This window comes from Puntigrus tetrazona, chromosome 17 (assembly GCF_018831695.1).
Source record: "Puntigrus tetrazona isolate hp1 chromosome 17, ASM1883169v1, whole genome shotgun sequence".
In the NCBI taxonomy this organism is placed as follows: Eukaryota; Metazoa; Chordata; class Actinopteri; order Cypriniformes; family Cyprinidae; genus Puntigrus; species Puntigrus tetrazona.
The window spans coordinates 6,062,528-6,086,635 of NC_056715.1; the positions used below are offsets into that span (position 1 = coordinate 6,062,528).

The 24,108-nt window shown below is 38.4% G+C and overlaps 1 protein-coding gene across 1 annotated transcript in view; it reads left to right on the forward strand.

The window, feature by feature from the left end:
* Positions 1–24,108, forward strand: part of si:dkey-288a3.2 (protein phosphatase 1 regulatory subunit 37) — a 35,648-nt gene that overhangs the window by 1,803 nt on the left and 9,737 nt on the right. Inside the window, exons 3-10 of the mRNA XM_043263223.1 lie at positions 2,778–2,823; positions 4,830–5,002; positions 5,820–5,939; positions 6,850–6,997; positions 9,424–9,579; positions 9,689–9,801; positions 12,314–12,455; positions 12,573–12,739. Coding sequence (XP_043119158.1) covers positions 2,778–2,823; positions 4,830–5,002; positions 5,820–5,939; positions 6,850–6,997; positions 9,424–9,579; positions 9,689–9,801; positions 12,314–12,455; positions 12,573–12,739 — 1,065 coding nt within the window. The remainder of the gene's footprint in view (positions 1–2,777; positions 2,824–4,829; positions 5,003–5,819; positions 5,940–6,849; positions 6,998–9,423; positions 9,580–9,688; positions 9,802–12,313; positions 12,456–12,572; positions 12,740–24,108) is intronic.

Genomic DNA, 24,108 nt, shown 5'->3' on the forward strand with positions numbered 1-24,108 from the left:
ATAAAAAAATTTAAAAAGCTGAAAATTCACTGCCAAGATGAGTTTCAGTAAATGAGTTTCTTCATCACGACAGAATTGGACAGATTTAGCATTGCATCACTTGTTCAGAAAGCCGTTAAAAAGCATCATAATAATTTACCTCTCCAGTCCATCAATTGACATCTTGTAAAAAAGCAGCATTAAGTCCATCATTAAGGTGTTTTTAAATTCTAACCACTGCTTCTGGCTAAAATACATCCAGTATTGTTTTCTCCAGTGAAAATATATATTGCCTGAGAGATTATTTTAGGATTAGGTATTTTAGCCATAAATAATGGCTTATAAAAATTAAAATGCATTAGTAATGGATTGTTTCTTCCAAACATGCAGCATTTTAACTTTCTAAGACCGTTGCTTGGAGTCTTATAGATTACTTTATTTTTTTTTTAGCTGATTTTTTCAGCTGTTAGACTCATTCTGACGGCACCCATTCACTGCACAGCATCCGCTGGAGAGCAAGCGATGTCTTGCAAAATTTGACGTGCATCTTAAAACAAAACAAAGGCACTGACATGTTTTAAGATCAATCAGTGCAAGCTCAGATTTACATTTAGTCAAGGACTAGCCTTAAGCCTTATCTGTAAAACTGAGGGAAACACATCTCGCATGGCCTAAAGGTTTATTTTTAGGTGAACTTCCTTTAAAGTATTATTATTATTTTTCTTCTCATTCTCATGATTCTTTGTTTAGCGTCATAAGCTCAGTCTAGAAGTTTCTCGTTCAAAGTTTTCCATGTCCACTCTGCCTCAGAACACACAGAAACTTCTTGATATGAGTTACTATCCCAGGGGCTTGTAAATGAGTAACGTTTGTTGAAGTGTCACCGCCACTGAAGTGCAAATCCTGTCGGAGGTGGTGGCAATTGTAGAATCAGAAAATAACAAAGAGAAAAGACTTACAGAAGCGCCCCATACAGTATGAGTGCTTGCCTCAGAAGCCGAGGAAGCATCATCAAACGATTCAGCATTTCACATCTCCCTGCAGGATAAGGCGTAGATTTTGTGAGAAGTTTGTATTTCAGACTGAATCGTCCTCCCATTAGAGCGAATGCAGTGCTGCAGAGCTCCCCGAAAACATCCTTGCTCCCAGCCTGACTCTGTCGAGCTGCTTAGCTGTGAGCGCTGAACATTCATCAGAAAGCCACAGAGTGTCTGAAGTGAAATAACTGTCCTCCCCCCTCAATACGGAGTGGAATTTCACAATCTCTCACATCTAAACACCGTAGAGTATAAATAACTTTCCCACTTTTAATCTTTAATGTCCACCGCACCCTCTAGACTGTGAGGATTCGCAGTGATTTCTTTCTTTACTGTATGAAATAGGCATGTTTATTTCCTTGCCAGCCGTCTAGAGATGCAACGCTGCAGTCACCATCCATGTAGCCGATCATGTTGTTTTTGAGGCTAGTTATTTATCATTTTCTATGACAAGCACCAAATTGTTCTATTAAATGTCTTTTTTTCCTTCTTCTTCTTCTTTCCCCGGCTCTGGTGCTGATGAAGAGGCAGGGAGACAGCGTAACAATTTTAAAGCGAAAAAAAATTGTGTACATTTTCATTTTGTTAATGATAAATTAAGTTATTAATTTTGTCTATGCTCTTTCTAGACACTGCAGGTTTAATTGCTAATTGTTAACTGGGAATGAATATATTTGCATATTAATTAGATCCCAATTTACATTTTTAATTTGCTGCCTTCAAAGGGTGTGAGATAAAAGGTCGTGTTATTTTAAATAATTTATCCTTTATTGCAGAAAAGATGCTGAAAGGAAAATGTGCGGCTGATTTTAATCCCTGAGAGCTTTTACTGTATAAAATGTTTCGAAATAATTTTTTCAACTAATTAAATGAGGAAAAAAGGAGAAATATATGCTCTCAAACAGTTGCTAATACAAAGCCACCCAGACTGCAGAGCGCTGGAGTGGGTCTCCAGGAGTCTTTGAGTGAAGAATTGGAAATGCACTTGAGATGCCGTCTGTGGAAGTCAAGTTTATAAGCTGTGTCCCGTTCTGCCTGGAGGAAGCAAAGCTCTTTTTATCACTTCATTTTGTCCTCTCCCTCCTGACACATCAATGCATTTTGTACTTTGTCATTTCATTTTCCTCAATACACAGCACAGAACATTGCTTAGCAGCGAAGGGCTTCAGAAGTTTCCACATTTATTAAGATGGAAAACATCAAACAAAGAAAGAGAGGTACAAAACCATGGCCTGAAGTCAGCCTTGTCGAGTCTTTTCTTTCGGAATAATATTAAACCGTGAGAGTGTTCGTTCGCACATTGCGATGCTTAATTTGTTTTGCTCTAAACGCAAAATCCCATATGACGTCCTGTTCGTGTTTACAGCAGGTTGACTGAGGGACTTCATCAGTCCGTTGCCTGATAGATGCTAACTGCCATCTGCTAGCTACAGTCTAGCGGCTAGATTGCCAGATTGAGCTCAAATGATCTGCGCTGTGACGTACTTGAAATCAACATAAACTGTTTGGTGTCACTTTCAAACGTTGATGATTACGTTGCGTGCAATTACAAGATTCACCAAATACTTTGTGATACCTATCGCTCAGTGCTTTCATGTTATACGCAAACAAGTATGAAATTAGGGCCTAAATGAGCTTTTTTTTAACTTTCATGTTCTTTTATACAATTTCAAAACTGACTTAATTTGCTCATGTATTTTGAACTATTCAATATTGAAACCACGAGTACAGAAATCTCTTTTCTTTCTCTTTTTCACACAGCAAATTACTTGTGTTACTGACAGAGCCAGGTGTTTTGACCTGTCAGGTAAGTTCAGTAATTCACTATTTATTATTTTTGCTATCCCCCTTGAACAGCGTTATTGGTTTTTCAAAGCTAAACACCATCAGAAAAATCCCCCGCGCTATCATTTCACCTGAGACGCTCATCCCTTCATCCGTCCAGGTATTCCTGCTTTATTCATCTTTCCATCAGCACGTATTTGGCATCACTAGTCTGACCTGCTGTAAACGCTCTACTGCGCGATCCTAAAACAAACAGAAAATCTTTCAAATTCATAGACACAACTCTGGGAGGAGATGCACACCAACCGTGACAACATAATGGAAGGTTCAAACATGCATTTTAGCAATCAGATGTTTTGTTTATCTTTCCTTCGGTTGTAAAACTCGGGTAATTTGCCCTTTTGTGCTGCGCTAAAATGTGGAATCACGTATAAGTGTATTTGTTTTAAGAATCTATGGAAATTATGGGGCCATAAGAACATGTAGCCAACTGGTTTCATTCACTCATTGTTGTAAACAAAACACGAGAAATTTTAAAACACTGCCCCTAAAACGTTTCCTTTTTATATGGAAAAGATACGGAAGAAATGAGCATTCGCACACAGTGACCTTGTATCAACCAGTGGTTTAAGTAAAAGGTAACGTCCCAGATTAACTTTGCTGCCCCAAAATTGCATCATTGGTTCAGAGAATGTTATTAAATGTTTCAGAGAATGTTTAACTATAAATAAATTGAAATTAAATTGTGAAATTTGCTTCCTCTAAGAAAAATATAGCGTGTGTGTCCTGTATATATGTGTACATGTATGTGTGTGCGATTAATCGCAATTCATTGTTTTCACAGCCCTAATTAAAATATTCAAAGCAACTGGCTTAGCAAGATGAACACTGCAAAAATATCTCATACTAATAATCATAATCGAGGCCTCTAGTTTGCAGTGGATAAGCAGGGAAATATAAACACGAAGGTCCATCACAAACATTGAAATCAGAGTAAGAAAATAAATGAGAAATTAGTCACAATTTGCCAAAACGTATAATAGTTACGGACGACCACAAAAGTGTGTTGACCAGTTTCAGTTACTAAAATATAGCTTTGTCATGGATGACAGAGAATATTAGAAAACACTGCTCTGCTGAATACTGTGACTGACCAATCAGAATCACAATAGTGATTCACAGTCCTATTGTAAATTTTGCCTATTGTTCTACTGAAGTCCATTTTTTTGTTTTTGTTTTGTTTTTTGTCCATTTTGATTTTCATTGCATGCATTTTAGACAGTTTTGTATGTGGATTTGACGCTGCCTAGCAGTAGCAGTCCCATTATCCCTGAAGTGTGGTACCGCATGTACTTTTTAGAGCTACCACACTTTGATAAGATCAGAACTTTGACGAGCCTGTTAATTGAAATGTACATGCGGATGCTGAAGGGCATTAGTTTGGGATTAAACTGCTGTCCCTTTGATGACTGAAACAGCGGTTATTGATACCAGCAGAAGTGAGCTTGAAGTGCGGGTCAGCATGTTCTGGCTTCCTGCGCCCTGTCACACACTGATGCCATCTAACTCCAAGTCTCAGTGTCATTATCTGCACATGGCAGAGGGGATTAGAAAAATGGGATTTCTGATCCCCCTTCCTATGGTACAGTTAAGTGATTATTGTTAAAAAAAATTACAAATGATTATGCTAATGATGAATAAATTATTATCTCCCCAACATGCAGCTCTGAGCGATCTGGCTTCTCCCCGACCAGGAAGATAAGAGTTTATGAGGGGAAGGGGGCCTTGGAACGCGTGTCTAATATAGACGGACTGCTGTGGCCATCAAAGTATTTCTCAGGGCTTTGTTTAAAAGTCATCTGTTCCTGCATAATCAGAAGCTCTTTGATTGTCTCCTCCGCTGAAGGGAGGGGATCAGACGTGATCGTGTTATGTGTGTTAGTGTCTAATACGCCTCACTATAGAGGGGCAGAGTTTGTGCAGTGCAGGTCTTGGTTTGGTGTTAGTTTATCCAGAAATTTGTCACAGCAAATGCGTTTGGTAGAGAGAGGGTCACCCAAAGTGTAAATAGTGGTATCTCCATTTTGATTGCTTTTCCAGGTGAGCGGTTAGATTATTGCTCCTGCGAATCTCTTGAAGAGATCCTGAAATCAGTGCAATTTGATTTTATCAGTCTGCAGGGGGCCGAGCTTGAGGAAAATGTAAGTATATGAACATTTGAATTTAAGGCTGTTTTCAAGCTTGGTTCAATTGCTGGGTCACATTTCAAATTGCAGCCTATTTATTTTTGGTAAAGCTTTACGAACTGCAGTAAGACTGCATATACCACCTTGAACAAAAAATAAATATATGCATTAAATCAGCTAGTAATAATAAATATATTATTGCATTATATTTTCCTTAACAGAGTGTAAATAGCCCGTGTGATTGGCAGAGGCTATTTACACTAACTCCGCCCACCGACGTGTGATTGGGCTGGTCACCTTTACAAAAGACAGTCCATTGGTCGATTGACCATATTTATAAATGATAAACAAAAAGATGTAAAATGTCCCCTAACATCCTTAGTCTTTCTATGAGAAGCACATATTGCTATTTATTTATTTGTTTAAAATAACAATACTTTGCTGGGTTTATAATGTCAATAACTGTGAAAATGGTTCTTAGTTCTTGTAGTCATTTGTTTGTGACTAATTACTGACTAATAGTCGCATTTTATTGCATGAAACAGGAATCCATGTTTTCTTACCATCGTTTTGAGGTAGACAATCCTCAATTCACTAAAAATGGGGTAAATTAAAATTTTTTGCCGTGGCGCTTTTGATTAATCGCTTTTGTCGGGTTTTTCTGCAGCAATGATTTGCCCAAAACCGAACTAGCAACTGCATTCGCGCCAAATAAATAAATAAACAAATAAATGCTGTCATGTTTGTGTCCGCTCATAAAACACTGTACAAAAATATATTTTTTGTTAGGGTTCTGTTTACTTGTTGATATCGATTTATTTTTTCTCATAAGGGAGCATCATCTTTGCTAGATATGTTTTTATACTACGAGTCAGCTACACACCTCGATGTGTCCTCAAACTCAGGCATGGGATTCTCAGGTTGGCTGTCGCTGTCACACCTCCTCCGACAGGTAAGATTTGAACATTTCCACACTGCACATGAAATCCTACTGCCCAATGAGTTAAACATAAATATTTCAGTTATAATATGCTGTTTTTTAACCATATTGCAGAAATAATGTTTTTAATGAATGCATGCAAACGCTACTTTGTGATTCACAGATGCATTCATGAAGAAAAAAAAAGTTGTATCTAATTTTTTTTTCAGGCTGATTCAGTTACTCAAAAAATACTCATTCTTTAATCTATTGCACATTTTATGTTACGGCAACTTGACATTTGATCTTAAAAGTAAATTAATTAAAATTTTTAAAAAATCTATGCAAACAGCTGCTTTAATTTTTTTTTTTTTAAAGTCCTATGACACGCCTCATGTTTTAAATGTGTCATCAAGTTTGAACCGATACCTCACAGTGGTATTCAGATTGAATTGGAAGCAATGAATTACCATGCATCAAAGATGAAAATGTCCGCACTGCTGAATAAAGCCACATTCACACTTTGATTTTAATGGACATCATTATAGTCCTCATAAAACTCCTGACAATATGTGTTCATTTAGCAACAGCTCTAGATGAAAGACGGCATCACCTCATGGTGATGAGGACTTCAATGGTAAAAACCAAAGGCACGCTCTCAGGCGGTATTATACAAGATCAATCAAAATCTCCCAAGAAAGGGAGAGGAGAAAAAATCTGGACACTTTTGAAGTGGTGGACTAAAGGATGAAACTCCGGAATGGCCTGCAGATCTTTGGGAACCTCCCGTCAGAATTGTTTTCCGGTTTTGACGTTTCTGCTTCTGTAGACAGGGTGGGTTTTTGATGAGAGGGGGTGAGACAGAGAGGCCAGTCCGCAGCGAGGGCAAAACCAGGCCTCTGAGTCTCTCTCTCTCTGATGGTTTGCTGTCTGGTCTCTTCAGAGTGGATGCCTGTGGAGGCTGGATGCTTGCAACTTGCCTATGGTGGACTACGCCGCGCAGGCCTTGTCAAAAGCCCTTCTCACCAGCAGGCTGACAGTGCTACACCTTGAAAACACCTGCCTGAGCGGCAAGCCTCTCTTCACACTTGGTATGCCCAGCACACACCATCCGCTTGAAGTGCATGCGATCTAAGAATGGAAGAAAGTTTGGGTGCTAGCGGCCTGAGAATATGACCCTGTGCTGTGAAATGCAAATAATGCTAACAGGTGCATTGTGGGAAATGGGGTCAACTGTATAACTTAAAGAAATATGCAGTGGAAAATTCTGTGAATGGGTGCCTTCGGAATGAGAATTGGGACAATCAGACAAATGACTGATAAAAGTTAATTGATGGATTCCTTGTGGATTATTGTTCTGTTTTTATGAGCTGTTTGGTCTCTCATTTTGACGGCACCCATTCACTGCTGAGATTTCATTGGTGAGCAGGTGATGTAATGCTATATTTATCCATATCTGTTGATGAAGAAACAAAGCTTACATGGTCTGATGATTAGTACATTTGCATTAATGTGTGCTAAATGCATAGCAAAGTGCAAATGTGCTAACATAGACTCATCATAAGGATGGCAAAATACTTTTTTTCTTTTATTGTGACATTTGGCTTAGTGTCATTCTAGCAAGATCTGTGTAAATTTTCCTGGTACTTAAGTGCGTTTAATACAGTTTTGAGTTCTTAAATGATATCACGATAGCACAACATATTGTCTCAAAGGGTGCGTTATCTTTAAAAATCACACCCAATGTTTTTAATGATGAAAAAAAGTGCTAATATCAGTCTACGAGTTGCTTCGCTTGCTCTCGTGTGAATACTGCAATATGTCAGTATAAGTACAGATAGCATGTGTTTGAAATGAGCGTTCTCCATGAGCAGCCCTGGCCAGCAGGAACAGATGAAGCAGGACAAGGGGAGGAGTGGCAGATTTTGGCCCAGTGACCCTAACAGCTAGACTGGGCTTGGATTAGATGTCGTAATCTTCTTCCTGTCACTTTACACATTGCTGCACCGATCCATTCAGGACACTTCGGCCAGCTCACTGTGAGATGGAGTCTTTCCCACGGCACTGTAGAGCTAGCCTCTTGAAAAGGACACAGGACAACAGCTACAGCTTTGAGATGAGAGATGTGTCGGCCCTTTAAACTTGTGCAAAACACAGTCATTGGGACATGTATTATTATAATGTAAAAACTATGGAATTTCCTCTGAACTTAAACAGTGCTAATTACATCAAATACAATCTTTGACAGAAGACATAACTCAGGGGAGAAGAATGGTTGAGTAAATTATTTTAGTTTTCTTTGAGTCAAAAAAAGTATTTTCGTGGCATCACAAAACTGAAGTTGAGCCACTGATGTCACTCGGACTGTTTTATCAATGTATTTACTATGTTTTTGAACCTGGGAACATTTGTATTTCTATCTATGGAGGGTCAGATAGCTCTCCAATTTCATCAGGTCATCAGGGTCTTTACAGATTTGTAACAACATGAGGGTGAGTAATTAATGACAGAATTTTCACTTTGGGATGTACTAATAATTTAAAATGCATGTTATTTTATTATTAAGTACGATCATTTCATAATTTATTTATTTTCGTATTGGAATATAATTTTGTGTAAAAACGTATCAAATTGAAATTTCAAAATTTCGACTGATGTAACTTTCAATTCATTCATCACATTGGTCGAATGCATTGCAGTGTATCATACTGCTCTTTTTGTTCATTAGGGTATTCTATGCATATAAAGAGATTATTGGCACTGCTGAATCATCAGAATGAAAGTGGGAGCCCCAGAAATGGGTAATGAATGTTGTAGACATAGGCCATTAACAGAACTCAAGTAAAATGACCTTAAATGAGATGGAGGAGTGGAGTGGCACATCCTATGTCTTCATGGCTCTGTCTCTTTAAGCGGCATGTGGATCCATTTGATATTTTGGGGCCACTCGGCCGCCCCCCTCATTCTTCCCAGCAGGACGCCCAGCTTCTGATCATTGCTATTGATCGGTGGGGCCCTGATTGCGGGACTCGCTGACTCGCACAGTGGAGTCCCTCCGATCAATTCAACGATCCCCCTATTTGGTTCCTACTGTGTATGATGACGATGTTGGCATTCCGCATGCAACCGAAAGGGTCTGATCAAATCTGCCACATTGATTTGGACAGACAGCTCTGTGAGGCCACAGACAAAAAGCCCATGAAAGCTTCTCTGGCACCTAAAAGGGACATGTAATGATGTTGACGATTAAAATGATGACCATGATAATCACAGTGATGTAAATAAAAATGATAATGGAGTTAGTCCTACACAACCTTAAAGCTTTCAATGAGCCTTTGTTGTCATTTGGAAGAACCGCTGTGGGCATTCACAGAAATACGGTTGTTTTTTTTTTGTGTGCAGATTGTCTTACATGACATCTTTTGTTGTAGCACTGTGCCAGAGTTCTTCGTCACACGTATCTCGGACAAGGACAAAGCGCCATGCTTATTGAAGATTTTCTCAATTCTTGCCCTAGTCGGTGCTCTGAAAAGGAACGTCGCTTTACAGGAGCTTTACCTCTGTGAAAACAAGCTCAACGCCTACCAGGACTCCATGCAACTTGGCGACCTCCTCAAATATAACAGCACTCTTAAAACCTTGGACCTGAGCAACAATACTGTGTCTGACTCAGGTATGCCCTTTTTATTTGAGGACGTATTGTGCATGGTTGAAAAGGTTTTTGTGGTTAAAATGCACAATTTATTTCAGCTCTTGTGTAGTCATCTTTCTTTGTTCCACAGGTTTGGAAGAGATTTGCGATGCTTTAAGCTCTCAGAAGACTGGCTTGAGAACGCTGATACTGAGTAACAATCACATCACTCATCTTGGCATGAACCATCTACAGAATGTTCTGGTGAGATTTTCTCTCGGGCGAGATAATAGAGATATGTGCAATTTTAATCATTACAGCAGCACTTCTAGAGTGTGATTAAAAAAGCAGAGGAAGTTAAAAAAGTAACACATCTGGAAGATTGTGCATCAGTAATTTGCTGAAACATTTTCGCAACTGCTTCTAACACTGTGTTTTATTTTATTTTAAGCAAAAGGTTCCCCCAAATATGAAAGTTCTGTGATCATGTGCACACTCTCATGTTGTTCCAAACCTGTATGACTTTTTTGACTTTTAAACAGAAAAGGAGAAAATAGAAAGAAATTAATGGAGACTGGAGCTTTACAAAAAGAAGCAAAAGCACTATTTCAGCATCATGAAATGCATTTGACTATTTGTGACTTATAGTCTGGAAATGTATGCTTTTATTCACTCATAAATTTGTTTACTATTGTAAGCGGCTCACTAAGCAGTAAACCGAATCAATTTGATTGACTTACACTGGGCTTGTTAACAGCATCAACCGATTCATTGAAAAGATCTGATTTCAAAGAACGATTCACGGGATTCACTTTGTTTCTTACAATAAATATCGCATAGCTTCAGAAAGCTTTGCAGACCGGGTTGTGATTGACTTTACTTGAAAGTTCACCTTTTGTGTTCCTAGGAAGTTTAATTTTTGAATGGGTCTGTTCATGTAGAATAAACTACAGGGTGCAGGTAGTAGTAAATACAATGATTTTCACTCGGTATGTTACTTTTTCAGTTATTTATTCATTCCCATTTTATCTGAGTGCGGCTTTGATTAAAGTCGAACAGTGACACTGCATGTGGCCCCTGCTTGGCTTTGGAGAGGAAGTACCCAAACCGTCAACACGACAGCTACTGGATATATCTCTTTTTTTTTTTGTGGTCTACGACAGAGTTTGACACACAAAGAGAAAAGAGAAGAGAACAAAAGGAAATGGCTTGTCTCATCCTCACTGGAAAGCTCATCTCTAATCCTTAATAATATCTATTCCTCTTCAGCAGCTCTGATTGTCAGAATAAACTGTACCTTTCTGTCATCTGAATGGCGATTCAAATCAAAAGCTACAAATTAAAGGCCTGCTTTCTCTTCTCTCGGCCTTTGGCGTGTTCACAGAGAATTCATTCAGGCCAAAAATAAAGCCTGCTCATTCCATTTTGCCTGTACCAAATGGGAACAGTTTGATTAAATAATAGATATGTGTTTAGAGGGCTTTTTCATGTGGTCTGTCATTAAGAAGGATAAGTAGACATCCATGCGGCCATAATGAATATAATTAGTCCAATGGCTGGTCGTGTCGAATATGACACAGGAAGGGTTGTTATTAACCTTTCTTTCTTTTTTTCCTGGGGTTTCTTTAAAGGCAGAAGAAGAGAGAGAGTGAATAAATGGGTTATTTGGGTAGACACGCAACTCTCTGATGTCAGCAGAACATAATTAAATCACAATGTTATCCACATTTTTCAGCGGATCCTTGTCTGACCAATTGGAAATCGGATGACTGAAGTTGACAACCATAGGCTGTTAGATGATGCTATGTCGGTTAAATTGCTCCATTTTTGTTAACAATGCTTTGCAATGTTTGTTTAAAATTAGTGGACTTTATTTATTTATGCATTACTTAACAAAATAGGATTGTTAAAAAGCTAATAATATCAGCAATAATAATTATTATTACAATTGCTTTCATTCTTTTAATTTTAATAAAAGTACATTTAATTTATTTATTTATTTAAATAGATGATTTTATAATTTACTCACCCTCACGTCAGTCATCTCGCATAATATCTTCTGTGTCATAAAATAAAATACAATTATAGAGATTTGAATATGAAGTTGGGTAAATGATGCGTTTTATTTTTTGGGTAAAAGTTTATATTAGCAAATTAGTATATTTACAGTAAAAACACACCTGATAGCTTAAAATCAATATATGACAAATACAAATTCTGGTGAAGTGTTTTACGTTTGAAATGACATTTTCTCTAGTTTCTTTCTTTCTCAGAATCTTTGACTGAGCTTAATGGTTTTGTATACATACACTTATAATGTCTATGCGTATGTATATGTGTGGGAGTTTACATGCTTGAGTGTTGTAACGGTGACGCAAATGAACTGTGAGCTGATCTCTGAGCTTGTTTTTAAGCTGTCTGTGGTTTTTCATTTAAAGCAGGAGACTAAGTGAGAATAATGAGTGTAGCGAGTTGGCATGGTGTACGTTCTGTTATGCAACATGGCTTTTCCCTCATGTGCTCTGCTATCTCCTGCTTTATATGGCTGCTAATCGTGCTTCATAAATGACGCGGCTAATATGCTCTTGAGAGCCAATCTATTGCCACGGTACGGCGTGTGAGACTTAAAGCTCTCAAAGTGACATAAATTCACCATCCGTAATTGGATTCAAATGTACAGAAAAAGGACACTTTTGAATCATAAGAAGTGATTTAAAAAACAAGCTCATCAGTGCACGTTTTCTTAAACATCCTGTTTTTGTTTTTTTCTTTCCAGCCTCGCTTAAAAACGCTCGAAACGTTGAACCTTGGCAAAAACAACCTTGAGAACAGAGGAGTTCACACGTTAAAGGAGTCCCTCATGATCAATCGCTCTTTATTGCAACTTGGCCTAGCCTCCACAGGAATAACATGCGAGGGTAGGGTTCGCCATTTCTGCTTCTTTGGCACATCTACTCCTTCTAAATTTCCTTTTTTCCCCACTTTTTCTGTTTTACCTCATAACTAAGCCTGTGCTTTCTACTCATTTTTGCCAGGTGCTGTGACTTTGGCTGAGATCCTTGCCGAGAGTCCACAGATTCAGCGTTTGGACGTACGGCAGAACCAGGTGCTTGCTGGGGGCCTCATGGCTCTGTCGTTGGCCCTAAAGATCAACCATTCACTCATCAGACTGGACCTGGACCAACATCTGAAAGAGGAAAAGGTCAGTTGTCGGTTTTACCTCATCCTGATTATCCAAGTGTTTAGAACAGTAATTCTGCACCCAGATGGTCCTTGGGTCTGCCTGGAAATATCAATTTAAATTATTTTTCAGGCCTGGAAATACATGGAATATCATCTTAAAAATCATTGAAAAAAACTTTTTGGGAGACATTTTTGCACTAATAACTATACATACACTATACATTAGTCTCTGAAAAATTAAAGTCATTTGGTTCAGTGGTCAAAAAGTATGGAAGCATTTTGAGTGTTATTTTATAGATAAAAGGAATAGTATTATCAAAAAAAATTTGTGTTCAGTTTTATTGTGTTTATTGATGTTACAAAAAAAAATGTCAAATTGAATTTGCTTTCTTTACACACATGCTTAGGGTGCTTCATCCTGTCAGCCCAGGTCTGGTGATGGATTTCGCTATTACAATTAATATTGCAAAGTTGCTCATTATTGCAGTAGCATGTCTCCAATATTAACCAAGTTTGACTCAAAGACAGAAGTTCTCGTCAAAGATATGAGATGTTGCTGATCTCTCAGAGCTGCTGCTTCACACTTCATTGCAAAAGCCTTGAAAAAAAACCAAAAAAATGATACCGCAACTTAAGAACATGCCAGAACAGAGAAAGTTCACTTGCCATCTGTTTGTCAGGATTTTATCTCCTCTGTCTTATTTGCATATTAAAGCATTAATTAAAATCGTGAAAGGACAGAATGCTCTCTTTAAAACAGATTCTAATGCTAGAAACGGATTGTTTTATTTTTTATATCAGTCATTTGTTTGGATTCTGATGTTTTTCCCCCGTCAATCAGCTGCACCTCGAAATATATTTCCATCGATAAACGGCCTGAAAACACGCCATCTGTCTTAAATGTGTATAAATGTGTCATATTTAAGCTCAGCTGAAAGAGAGGACGATGTTATTAACATTTCCACCGTGATAGATTACAGGAGGGTGGTATTTAACCGATGGAGAATGAGACATTTCGCTGTGGCAGTACAAGAAGACACACTGCTGGGATTTGTCTGGGCCAGGCACAACGTGGCAGAACGACTGACGATTGTATTAAAAAGCAAATCTTTCCATCAGAAATCAGCGGGTGGTCAGATCAAGTGTTCTGATTCAGTTTCGTAAAATTCCCTGGGACTGAGAAAAGCGAAAATTTCATTCTTCAAAAGGAAAGCGTATGCGGACGTGTGCGTGTGTGCGTGGCGCAATTTTACATGCGCATATTTAAACGAGAGGAAGGTGGTAGGGAGGGAATGTAGGTCCTTGGGTCTTTGTTTACAGCATCTATTTGGCGTGTCTGTTGAAGCCCAAATCTATTTGATCAGTGGCCTGTTTGCTGTTAATTATTAATTATTTACTCATCTAAAATATTCATTGTGGGAGTTTTAGGGAAGTTCAGAAATTTGTGACCATGTTATCCATATCTTACCTTACCTTAGTTAAGGTCAAACTTTACGCATTCAACAATTTGCAGCAAATTCTTCCTGAGCTGAGCCGTTTACTTTTTGTGTATGTCAACAGTTGCTTCATTTTATGTATTTTTATTTCACCTAAAAAAACATGTTGGGTGAGCTATATCCCTTTAAGAAAATAATGCGCAGCAATGGCATCGTATTATTTCCTTTGCTGTTGGCTCAGTGTCACTGTTGTTGTGCATGGCACAGTCAGGTTGCTGTACTGTCTCTCATTAAGGATCATTAGAGATGCAGGTAGGGCTGCAGAGGGGCAGGTGGTCTTGTGGGACAGACTCCAAGTGGAACTAAGAGTTGGTTAGTGTTTGTGGTCGGTCATGGTGTCTGACTCTATGATGGCTGGAGTTGAGTGAGTGAGCAGACAGAGAGCAGGTCCTGCTCATGGGACCTCTGATGAGCTGCTTATGATGAGCTTTACACACACACACACACACACACACACACACACACACACAAGCGCTCTTGTGGAGAGCTTAGTTTTTGAAGTTATACTTTTGTGAATATTTTTACATGCCTTCGTTCTAATGCGCTACATCTGTATTTTCATTTCAAATTTAAAAAGAAAAACTTTTTATAAATACTAGTTTATATGCCAGTGTTTTTTACTAATGGTGTATTAATAAAAAAAAATGCAAAAGGGAATAAAAAAATGGCCTGTAATACCAGTCGAAAGTTTTGGGTTGTTAAGATTTTTCAGTTCAAAATCTAAATTTATTTAAAAAATGCTGGTTGGATTGCTTTTTAGTTATTTCCTAATTTATATTTCTCATATAAAAGCATGTATTCTATCAATGCTTTGAATGGGGGTGATCGTGTAGTCATGTAGTAATAGGGTTGTACATATGAAAGATCTGTGAAATGTTTTTATTTTAATATTTAAAATATTTTAATATTTAAAATAGTTACTGCAATTAATTGAATATCCGTTCCACAGTTTGATTATTAACAATTATGAGGTTTAATTGTTGAATACAATTGGGGGTGCAAATCAGATGTATATAAAACTAACTATTTTCCTAATTTTATTTTAAATATATCCAAATACGTCTCTTTACTGTTTTCTTCCAATCTTCCACTATATATGTCTTCTTTGATTTTAATTTGTTTTATGTGCTTTTTATGCTATTATTCTAAAAAATAAATACAAAAACTTGCAAGTGATACCTGTGCACCACAGCTTCATTTTTATTTATTTTTTTTATTTTTTTATCTCTTCAGTGATTGCAAAAAAATACCTTTAAAGTTCCATATGGCCTTGTACTTTAATTAGAGAAGTGGAATTTGCGAGTAACAAGTTCCATATTTTAGTGATACTTTCACAGAATCTTCTCCCATCAACTTCACATGGTTGTAGGGCATGAAAACGACAGCCGTATATAGCAAAGCAGTCAAGTGTCATATGTTTATCAAAGCTAAACCAAATCACACTCTCACATCTCTCTGTTTCTTTGCATCTGCTCTCACTGTCATGGAAAAAATAGCACTTGTCACCAATATCTTGTTGTAGAAGCCAGTCTGCTTAGACACTGCATTTAACATCATGTGAACAAACATGAGGCTGTGAAGTGCAATATGTTGCACTATTGTGTAAAAAAATATTAAGTCTTACTGTAGGTAACATCTAATATTAACAAAATATATATTTTTCCATGTTTTGTCAGCTGTACAGCATGCTGAACGGACTATATCTGCTTGCCCCTAAAACCTTTTTTTCATTTGTGTTAAATTAAATATGGCGTCTAATTGATGTGCCATTCAAAGCAACTTTGTGCTGTCCTACATTCAAAACCCTGTCAGCTGTTTAAACCTGTTCAGATCTTGCAGATAGACTCTTCGTAAACTTTTACCCTCGTGCCATTAAAACTTTGAGGTGAAATTGCCTTTGCAGTTTCGAAATAAACCTTCTGTCTCTTTGCATTCACAATCCACACGCAGTCTTGCTCATTTCCTGATGTAGTTTTGGGGGCAAAACAGGCATATTTGCCAGCTGTGTAATTTACTGTGGCACTCATTTGCATATTAAAGCATTAATTAGCCCCTCTGAGCGCGAGAGCGGGAATAGTGTAATCATTGGACGTGTAGTCGCGGGGGACGAGTCTGTGTTTGGGTCTGGGGGGAGGCCGAGAGGAGAGCGCGGGAGTCTCTGGGTGCTTGTGTTGACCATGCGGCGCGTGCTTGTCGGCTTTGTGTTTTTTTTTTTCTCTTCTCTTTCCCGCCGGAGGGTGGATGAGGAGGTTGCGCTGCTCAGTTTTCCAGCTTTTTCCAGACCCTTTGAAGTGTCACACACGATCTGTCTCCGTGTCATTTTAATGGCTTTACTCTCTCCCGTCAGTGTAGTCAGAGGTGCGACCAACAGTTTCACAGGAAGTAGAGGTTGTTGTTGTTTTTTTCCATCCTCTTTTCCATTTGAGGGTGAAAAGGGGGATGAGTGTGGGATTGTGGAAGAGCATATGAAAAACAAACTGATGTAAAGGCTTTTTAGAAGCTGTGGCACCAGCGTTTGTGGCAGCAGTGCAAAATGAACACAACTCCTCGGAAATCTCGAATGCATATTATGCTGCGTGGAACATGAAAGTTCATTTTATTAGTAATATGATTATCTATCTTTCTGTTCGTCTATCCAGCTGTCCGTCCGTTCGTCTGTCCGTCCATCCATTCTAATATTCTGATTTAGTGCTCAAAAACATTTCTTAATATTTAAATGTTGAACATTTTGTTTTTGATATTTTTAATAGCCGATTTTTACAGACAATTTTTTTTAGAATTTTTTGATAAATAATTGTTTGATATTTATTTTTAGTCTTTACTATCAATTTAAGGCTTTCTATGGTAAATACAATTTTGACGTCTTTCAGTTGTGCAAGGTGCTGTACAGATAAATAAAGGTATTTGGTGAATAGATATTTCTAGTGGGGCCAGTGAAAATGTTGTCCAAGCACAAAGTTCTAACCTGACTGTCAAAATCCTTATTGTTGAGCCCTGACTTAACCACTTAAAGGGACATATCACAAAAAAATCGAATCTGTCATTCATAAAATTGTCGTTGCAAACCATATGAAATTTCGCTTTGTGAGATTTCTTAACAGAGTAAGATTGGAAAGCACTGTCAGAGGGAAAATTGACACAAGGGTGAGTAAATAACAACAGATATATAATTTTAGAGTGAACTGTTCTTTATATTTCTATACTATTGCATACAGTCGCCAACGTATGTGTCTATATAGACAGGTGCAGTAAATGTCCAGTAAAGTGTGAGAAGCCTTTGCTTCAGTGGTTCTTTGTTGAGCTGTCTCAGAAGCCTTTGCCTGAAACACGTTGGCTCATATTTTGATGGGACTGGATGCTATCTTTTCCCTCTACTCCACTAGAAATGGCCCATTGGATGAGTTGGTCCATCAGAATTTCAGAATCTCCCTCTGGGCATGTCCTCCAACTCCATGCTCAAACGCCCTTAGTCACCAGTCACCCACAGTGAAGGCTCATCTGAATATCATGAAACCCGTGAGTCACTGCCTTTATCAGAGGGCTTCAGCCAAAAGAATCTTCCTTTTCCTTTCAAATTAACAGGACTGCAGTGGCATGGTCTGCAAATGAATATGGATGATCTATTAGATCATCTTTAGATGTAAGTTTTATTTTTTTGCTTGAACATGTGAGCTTTGCAACCAATCATGTGCACATGAATGAAGAATTGAAATTAGACTTGTGACATCCAATCCTAATGAGTAATATTAATTGTTTACAAGGCTAACCATTTTGTTTTTTTTTGTGCTACTGTTAGAACCAATATGAATCGTATGTAAGTTATAAAGTGATGTACTTCATAAAGTCACGTTTTCTGGTTAATATTGCTATTTAAACAACAGTTCAATAATGAAAAGTACATTAACATTGAGTACCTTACTTTAGATGCAATATTGTTATTAGCTCTGTCCAATTTTGCTCCACAAATGAGTATTCAAACAAAACAACAGTGAAACCCTTGAATGTCTCAGAGAAACACACAGCAGTGTCATTTAATGAATCAGTGTTTTTAAACAAATCATTTGAATGAACAGTTCTGTGACTCACAGAAGCATGACCAGCTGTTGCATCTGTACAGGCAAGACATTTTAGTGCTCTTTAGTTCCTGAATGAGTCAGTGTTTTTGAATGAATCACTTGAATGAACTCACTAAACCCAGAATAGCATCACATCTGCAAGTAACGTTCTTTGTTCCAGAATGAATAGGTGCTGAACAAATCAGTTGAGTAATTGATTCAATGACTTGTATGAGGACGGTCAAATATTTTGCATCTTAGTAGTGTTTTTTTTTTGTTAATGAATAAACCAGTGTTTTAAACTAATTTGCTGATGACTCATGATTTGGTCACTTGTTAAATATAGCCAGTCACAGACTATTGATTTCTTGAACACAATCAGAAACATTTTAGTCGATCAGAAAAGCTTTTGTTCAGTGCAGTTCTTCTTGCTCATGAATTATCTCATAACAAAGTGCAGATGCAACGCAAGTAAGAGATTCATTGTGCAGTTCGGAGAGCTTCACTGTTAATAATGAAACTTTGTGAAATTGTGATGGACTATGAAGAGTGACGGCTATTTAGTAATAAGAGGGTGCGCTTTCTAATGTTTTCAGAATTTGTATAAAACTTTTTATAACTTTTTTGTACGCATACTCACTGCAAAGTTTCAGAAATTACATTTGCATATTTATGCTAGGTTGACTTTCATAATGATTGACAGATATGTAAAACCTTCACAGACTCGTTCAGAGTGAGAGCCCGTTTGTGAACCAGAAATGTGTAAACTTTATTGAGATATTGTCATATGAACCAGTAATTTAATTTCCAGCAGTTTATGGCTAGCTTGAATATAGTCCCCCAACTGATTGTTCTTCATGTGTCTTGCATTTGGTGGCAGAGTCCAAAATGGACACATTTCAAGTGACTGGATTTGGCAACTGGAAAAAAAGACATTCCATTGCAAAGCATTGTGGTTGAAAATGAAACGTAATGAACGGACACTTAAAAAAGGCAGTGTCGCCATTTTGGACATTGGACATTGTTTTCATACTAATACTAAGACTTTTTTGAGAAATACACTTTTTGCATTTTTTTCACAATTTCTTTTCTGCCTGCATGAATTAAATTTCGCCCATGCCAACTATAACTATATAACTATACAGAGTCATGAACACTGCTCACCAATACACAGCCTGACATAAATATTTGAATGTGAAATCTACCTACTTCATCTTACTCTCTTTCTCTGGCTAGTCATCAGAGGTGAAGATGACCTATAAACACTGATAAACAATCAATACATATTTCTTTATTATGCATTTAACACACCTCTAATGCTTCCAGTGTAAGCTCATTTTGATTATGGATATTTAATCGGTTTATACAGGTTAACTCAGGGCATGTCACCTAAAAACGCTCATCGCAAATCAGGTTTGTGCAAAGCATGCATTAAGTCAGTTCTGTCTTATATATCCATATGGTGGGACATTTGTGTCAATGACAGAGAACTGATGGCAGGATTACAACAGATAATATCTATCTATCTATCTATCTATCTATCTATCTATCTATCTATCTATCTATCTATCTGTCTGTCTGTCTGTCTGTCTGTCTGTCTGTCTGTCTGTCTCATGTATCTGCGTATCTGAATACCATTTCTGTTTGTCGGTCTTGATCTCTGAGTCTCTGTTTCTTTGTGTTCTTCTTGTGCACACCACAGGAGCCCTCTGTTTGTCCTCTTGTCCCTGTGACTGGAGTGATGGGGCAGTAGTCGGTATGTTTGCCCACTAAAATCAGGGGGAGGGGTGGGATGGAGTGGGCAGGGCATTGCCTGTCCCCGTCCTCGTCTCTGTCACACCGGCATGGGCTGCCTGGGCTCCATGGAGGGGAGATAATTGGATTTGTTGTCACCTCCAGTTGCTGCCAGGAGCGGGCGTCTGCTCCGGTTAGCGATGAAGACATCATCGTGACAGGGACCCTGGGAGAGGATCAGCTGGTGTGGTGGGCACCACTATCAATGCTCTAGAACTGCCATGTCCAAGCGGCCAGGCATAGGCCAGCTGTTTATTCGCCCATGTCCTCCAGCCAGGCCGAAGAGAGAGCTCCAGATCCAACGGAGAACGGGGGAGAAAGGAGAAGTTGACCTCTGGCCGGATAGCGCTATATGTTGAGGTTTGAGCTGTGCCATGTGCCCCTGCGGTTCCTGTGAAAGGGGTTTAGGCCCAGGCCAGGGAATCATGCCACAGTAGACAAGCGTGGCGGACAACCAGGGATGGCACCTGCTTGGCGTGAGTGTGAGGTAATGATGGGCTCACAGGTGAACGGCCCCAGAGGTAATCAGTAATTAACTCACATCCACTCCATCACCAAAGCTTTGGGCCTGAACCGAGTACCGCTGCCATGTCCTACAGACAATGATGCCCTCCAAACACTCCTTGCACATGCCTCACAACATCAGGTTATTTATTTTTCCGTTTATATGTTATCAGTTGTTTGAATGTGTTTTACTTTTTTATTTCATTGGGAGTCTATTTGCAAGTCTCCGTCCAGAAAGCAAGGAGTGTCAGCAAGGGCTTCTGGTTTTATTTTTAAAGGTTCGGTCTTGGAGGGTAAAAAAAAATCTCTTTTCCTCCTGTGTAAGAACTTTTGAAGAGGCTTTTGAAAGATCGTCTCTGTTCTGACTTCAGTGAAGAGCAGTTCAGTGGCTGCAGTGGAACGGGAAGGTGAATTATATTTATACCTGGAAGTCCTGCTTCTGACTGACTGACCTCCAGTCAGAAATCCACACATGTTGTTTTCCATTTTCCTGTCGTCCAGTGCTAGCCTACATTCCCATTCACTAAGCGTTAGAGTTAGCTGTCATTTAAACATTGGCAGATGGGGGAAAAAGATACAGAGAGACATACTTGAGGTGAGTTCTGTGGTACTTTAGTGTAGCTGTTTGCACTCCTTGACTACATGTCAATCGCATTGTAGTGCCCTTAAAAGTCTTCACTGTGTATTTGGCCATGTCACTTAATAATGAGTGTATATGTCTTTACATAGTCCATACACAGTCTATTAATATGCTGTATTACAGCACAAAGATTTCTACTTAACCATTTTAAGTAGTAAAAATAAATATATAGTCAATATTTTGAAGTTGATCAAAAAATGTCATTAAGGTTGTTGTAAGACAAGAACACATTTTTTAGTTTTTAGGACAACTTTGATGAAAGGTTTTGATTCACTTCAAATGTTGACTACTATATATATATAACTGCTGGCCTATGTCTGCTGGCCTAAAACATTGGTGAAAAATGGTTTTCACAAATAATTAAGTAGCAAAGCAGTGTTTTATTACAATAATAAATATTTAAAGAAATCTTATCCACAAATTTTTACATGTTGTATATAAACTATAATAATTCTATTTGTTATTTAACCAAAGTTTTATATGAACGCATCGTATGAGTATGTACAAATATACTTTTTATTAAAGAAATATATACATGTGAAGGCAGTTTGTGTTTGTAAGGTCGTGTCAGTAGCAGAAGAGTTCAGACTGTGATGTGCGCTCTGATTCTGTTTTTGGAGCGCGATGGCATCCGTAATTGGGGGAAATGCGGATTCGGTGGGCCTAGACATCTCCGTCCCCCAGGGATCAATTACAGAAAGACTCATTCAGCTCGGTCTATTCAAATGAACACCTGAAGAGCGGGGACAGTGTGCTGTTTTAAAACTAGAGGTATTACGAGATAAACAGCGTCCCAGTAAAGACCTAATCAGCAGCAATTGGTATGCATTTACGCAGACAGTCAGGGTTTCGTCTCCTCCACTGTTGTGTTACCTGCTTCCTCATGTTTTTAATCACGGCTGTACAAAAAAGGAAAAAAAAAAGAAAAATAATAACCTACCACTTGGAGTGCACGTACACAGGCGGGTAAAAGTCACTTTTTCTTTGACACATTCACATTAAGAAACAGCCAGACTAAAAGCAAGCTTGCTAACAAAAACTTGAGCGCTTTCTAATAAGGATGAAGGGTTATTAATATCCCCTCCAAGCACATATTTTAAATAAATTTGTTCCTGTGATTCACTCCGTCTTTCTCAAGGTTTTGGGCATTTGTACAGTGTGAAGAACTAGCAGTGTTTAAGTCCTTCAGACCTTGCGAAAGTAATGAATGCCAGAATGTTTCTAATCACTGAATCATTCATGCTGTATAATTTGCTGTAAATAGCCAAGGTGCACCCTTGATTTACAGCTTGCTCAAAGATCCTTGACACCACTTAGCGACTGAAAAACACTCCATATATACATTGAGGCTTAGTTTAGCGCTTTGAAAGGAACTCAAGCTGTAACTTTTCATAACATTTCATCTTAACCGGTCACCCAGACCTAAACTGATGCACGGCGATTGTGAAAGAAAGAAAAACACTTCGTTTTTCGTCTTTGATCTCAAGCGCAGTCAGCAAGCGGTAAATAAAAACAAATCTCCTGGAGGTTTTGAGAAGGGCTTCTCGGAAAAGGTTTCTGGTCTGTGTTCTGACACCGTGTTAACGGTTCCACCTGTGGTGACCTTGTCCCGCCGTCTCTCCATCCTCGACAGAGAGCGTGAGATGGATTACTGTGACCGCTCGGCTACCTTACAGATGGCACAGTGCCGTCACCGGCACCTAATCTTCATAGCGTGCATCGAAATGACTCATTAAAATCAGCACAGGCAAGACTGGCGGAGAGGACGCCCAGCCTTACACGGGCAGCAGTGTCTGTTTTCCTCTCTCCTTTCCTCTTTTCTGTGTCTTGGTCCTTTTATTAAATTTCTCTCTCTTTCTTCTAATGTGGAATTTCAGTGGTTCTCCCTTTGAATCTTTGAATGATTGGATGTTATTGTCATAGTTGAGCACGCCCACACACACACACACACACACACACACACACACACACACACAAACTTGCTTATATATTTGTATATACTGTATTTACTTATTTTGGTTTAAGTGTGTTTGTCTCTCTCTCTCTCTCTCTCTCTCTCTCTCTCTCTCTCTCTCTCTATATATATATATGTATATCTGTTTTAAAGAGAAATATTCCATAGAATCATTCACTTCATAACATTCATTATACATTTTTTAGAATGTTATATTCTTCTATTGTTAAATAATGTATATAATAAACATTTATAACATGTTTATCGATTATTTTATTAATATAACATTTGATTAAACAGGTTTGACAAATAAAAACCGGACTGTGTCCTATGGTGTGACAGCAAAAATTTTGAAAAAAAAAACAATAACTTACAAATAGCTTGAGAGAGGTTTACCTTTAACATCCTTTTTTCCCCTGTCACACCATAGGACACATTGATGTCAACAACCCATATATAAAATGAAATAAAATCATATATAATATAAATATTCTATATAATCTCACCTCGTATCAATCATGATAAAAAACATAAATCCACGTACGAAAGTTTGAACTAGTTGTATTGTGTAAAGACGCAGGACAACCCATGTTTTGGAGACCATCTCTGTGACATTCGTACTGGCATGTGTTGCAACATCAGTTCAAAACCACTATCACCCAACTGCATCTTTTCAAACGGGCGGATCGATGTCTCGCACGCTCTTAGGCTGAACAAACAGAAGAGTTTAGTGGGGAGGGAAGCCATCAGGTCAGATCTGCACGGCGAATAATCTCTCCTCAGCCACACGCAAGAACAAAGCCTATCTGGGGCTCATCGCCACTGTGATGATATTTAAATGTAAAGCTGAGGAGATCAATTAAATTAGCCGTGGCTTCAGCCAGCAGCTCTCCAGACTGCCCCTGAGGTCACAGCGGTGTACTTTTCAGCTCTCGCCTCTGGTAA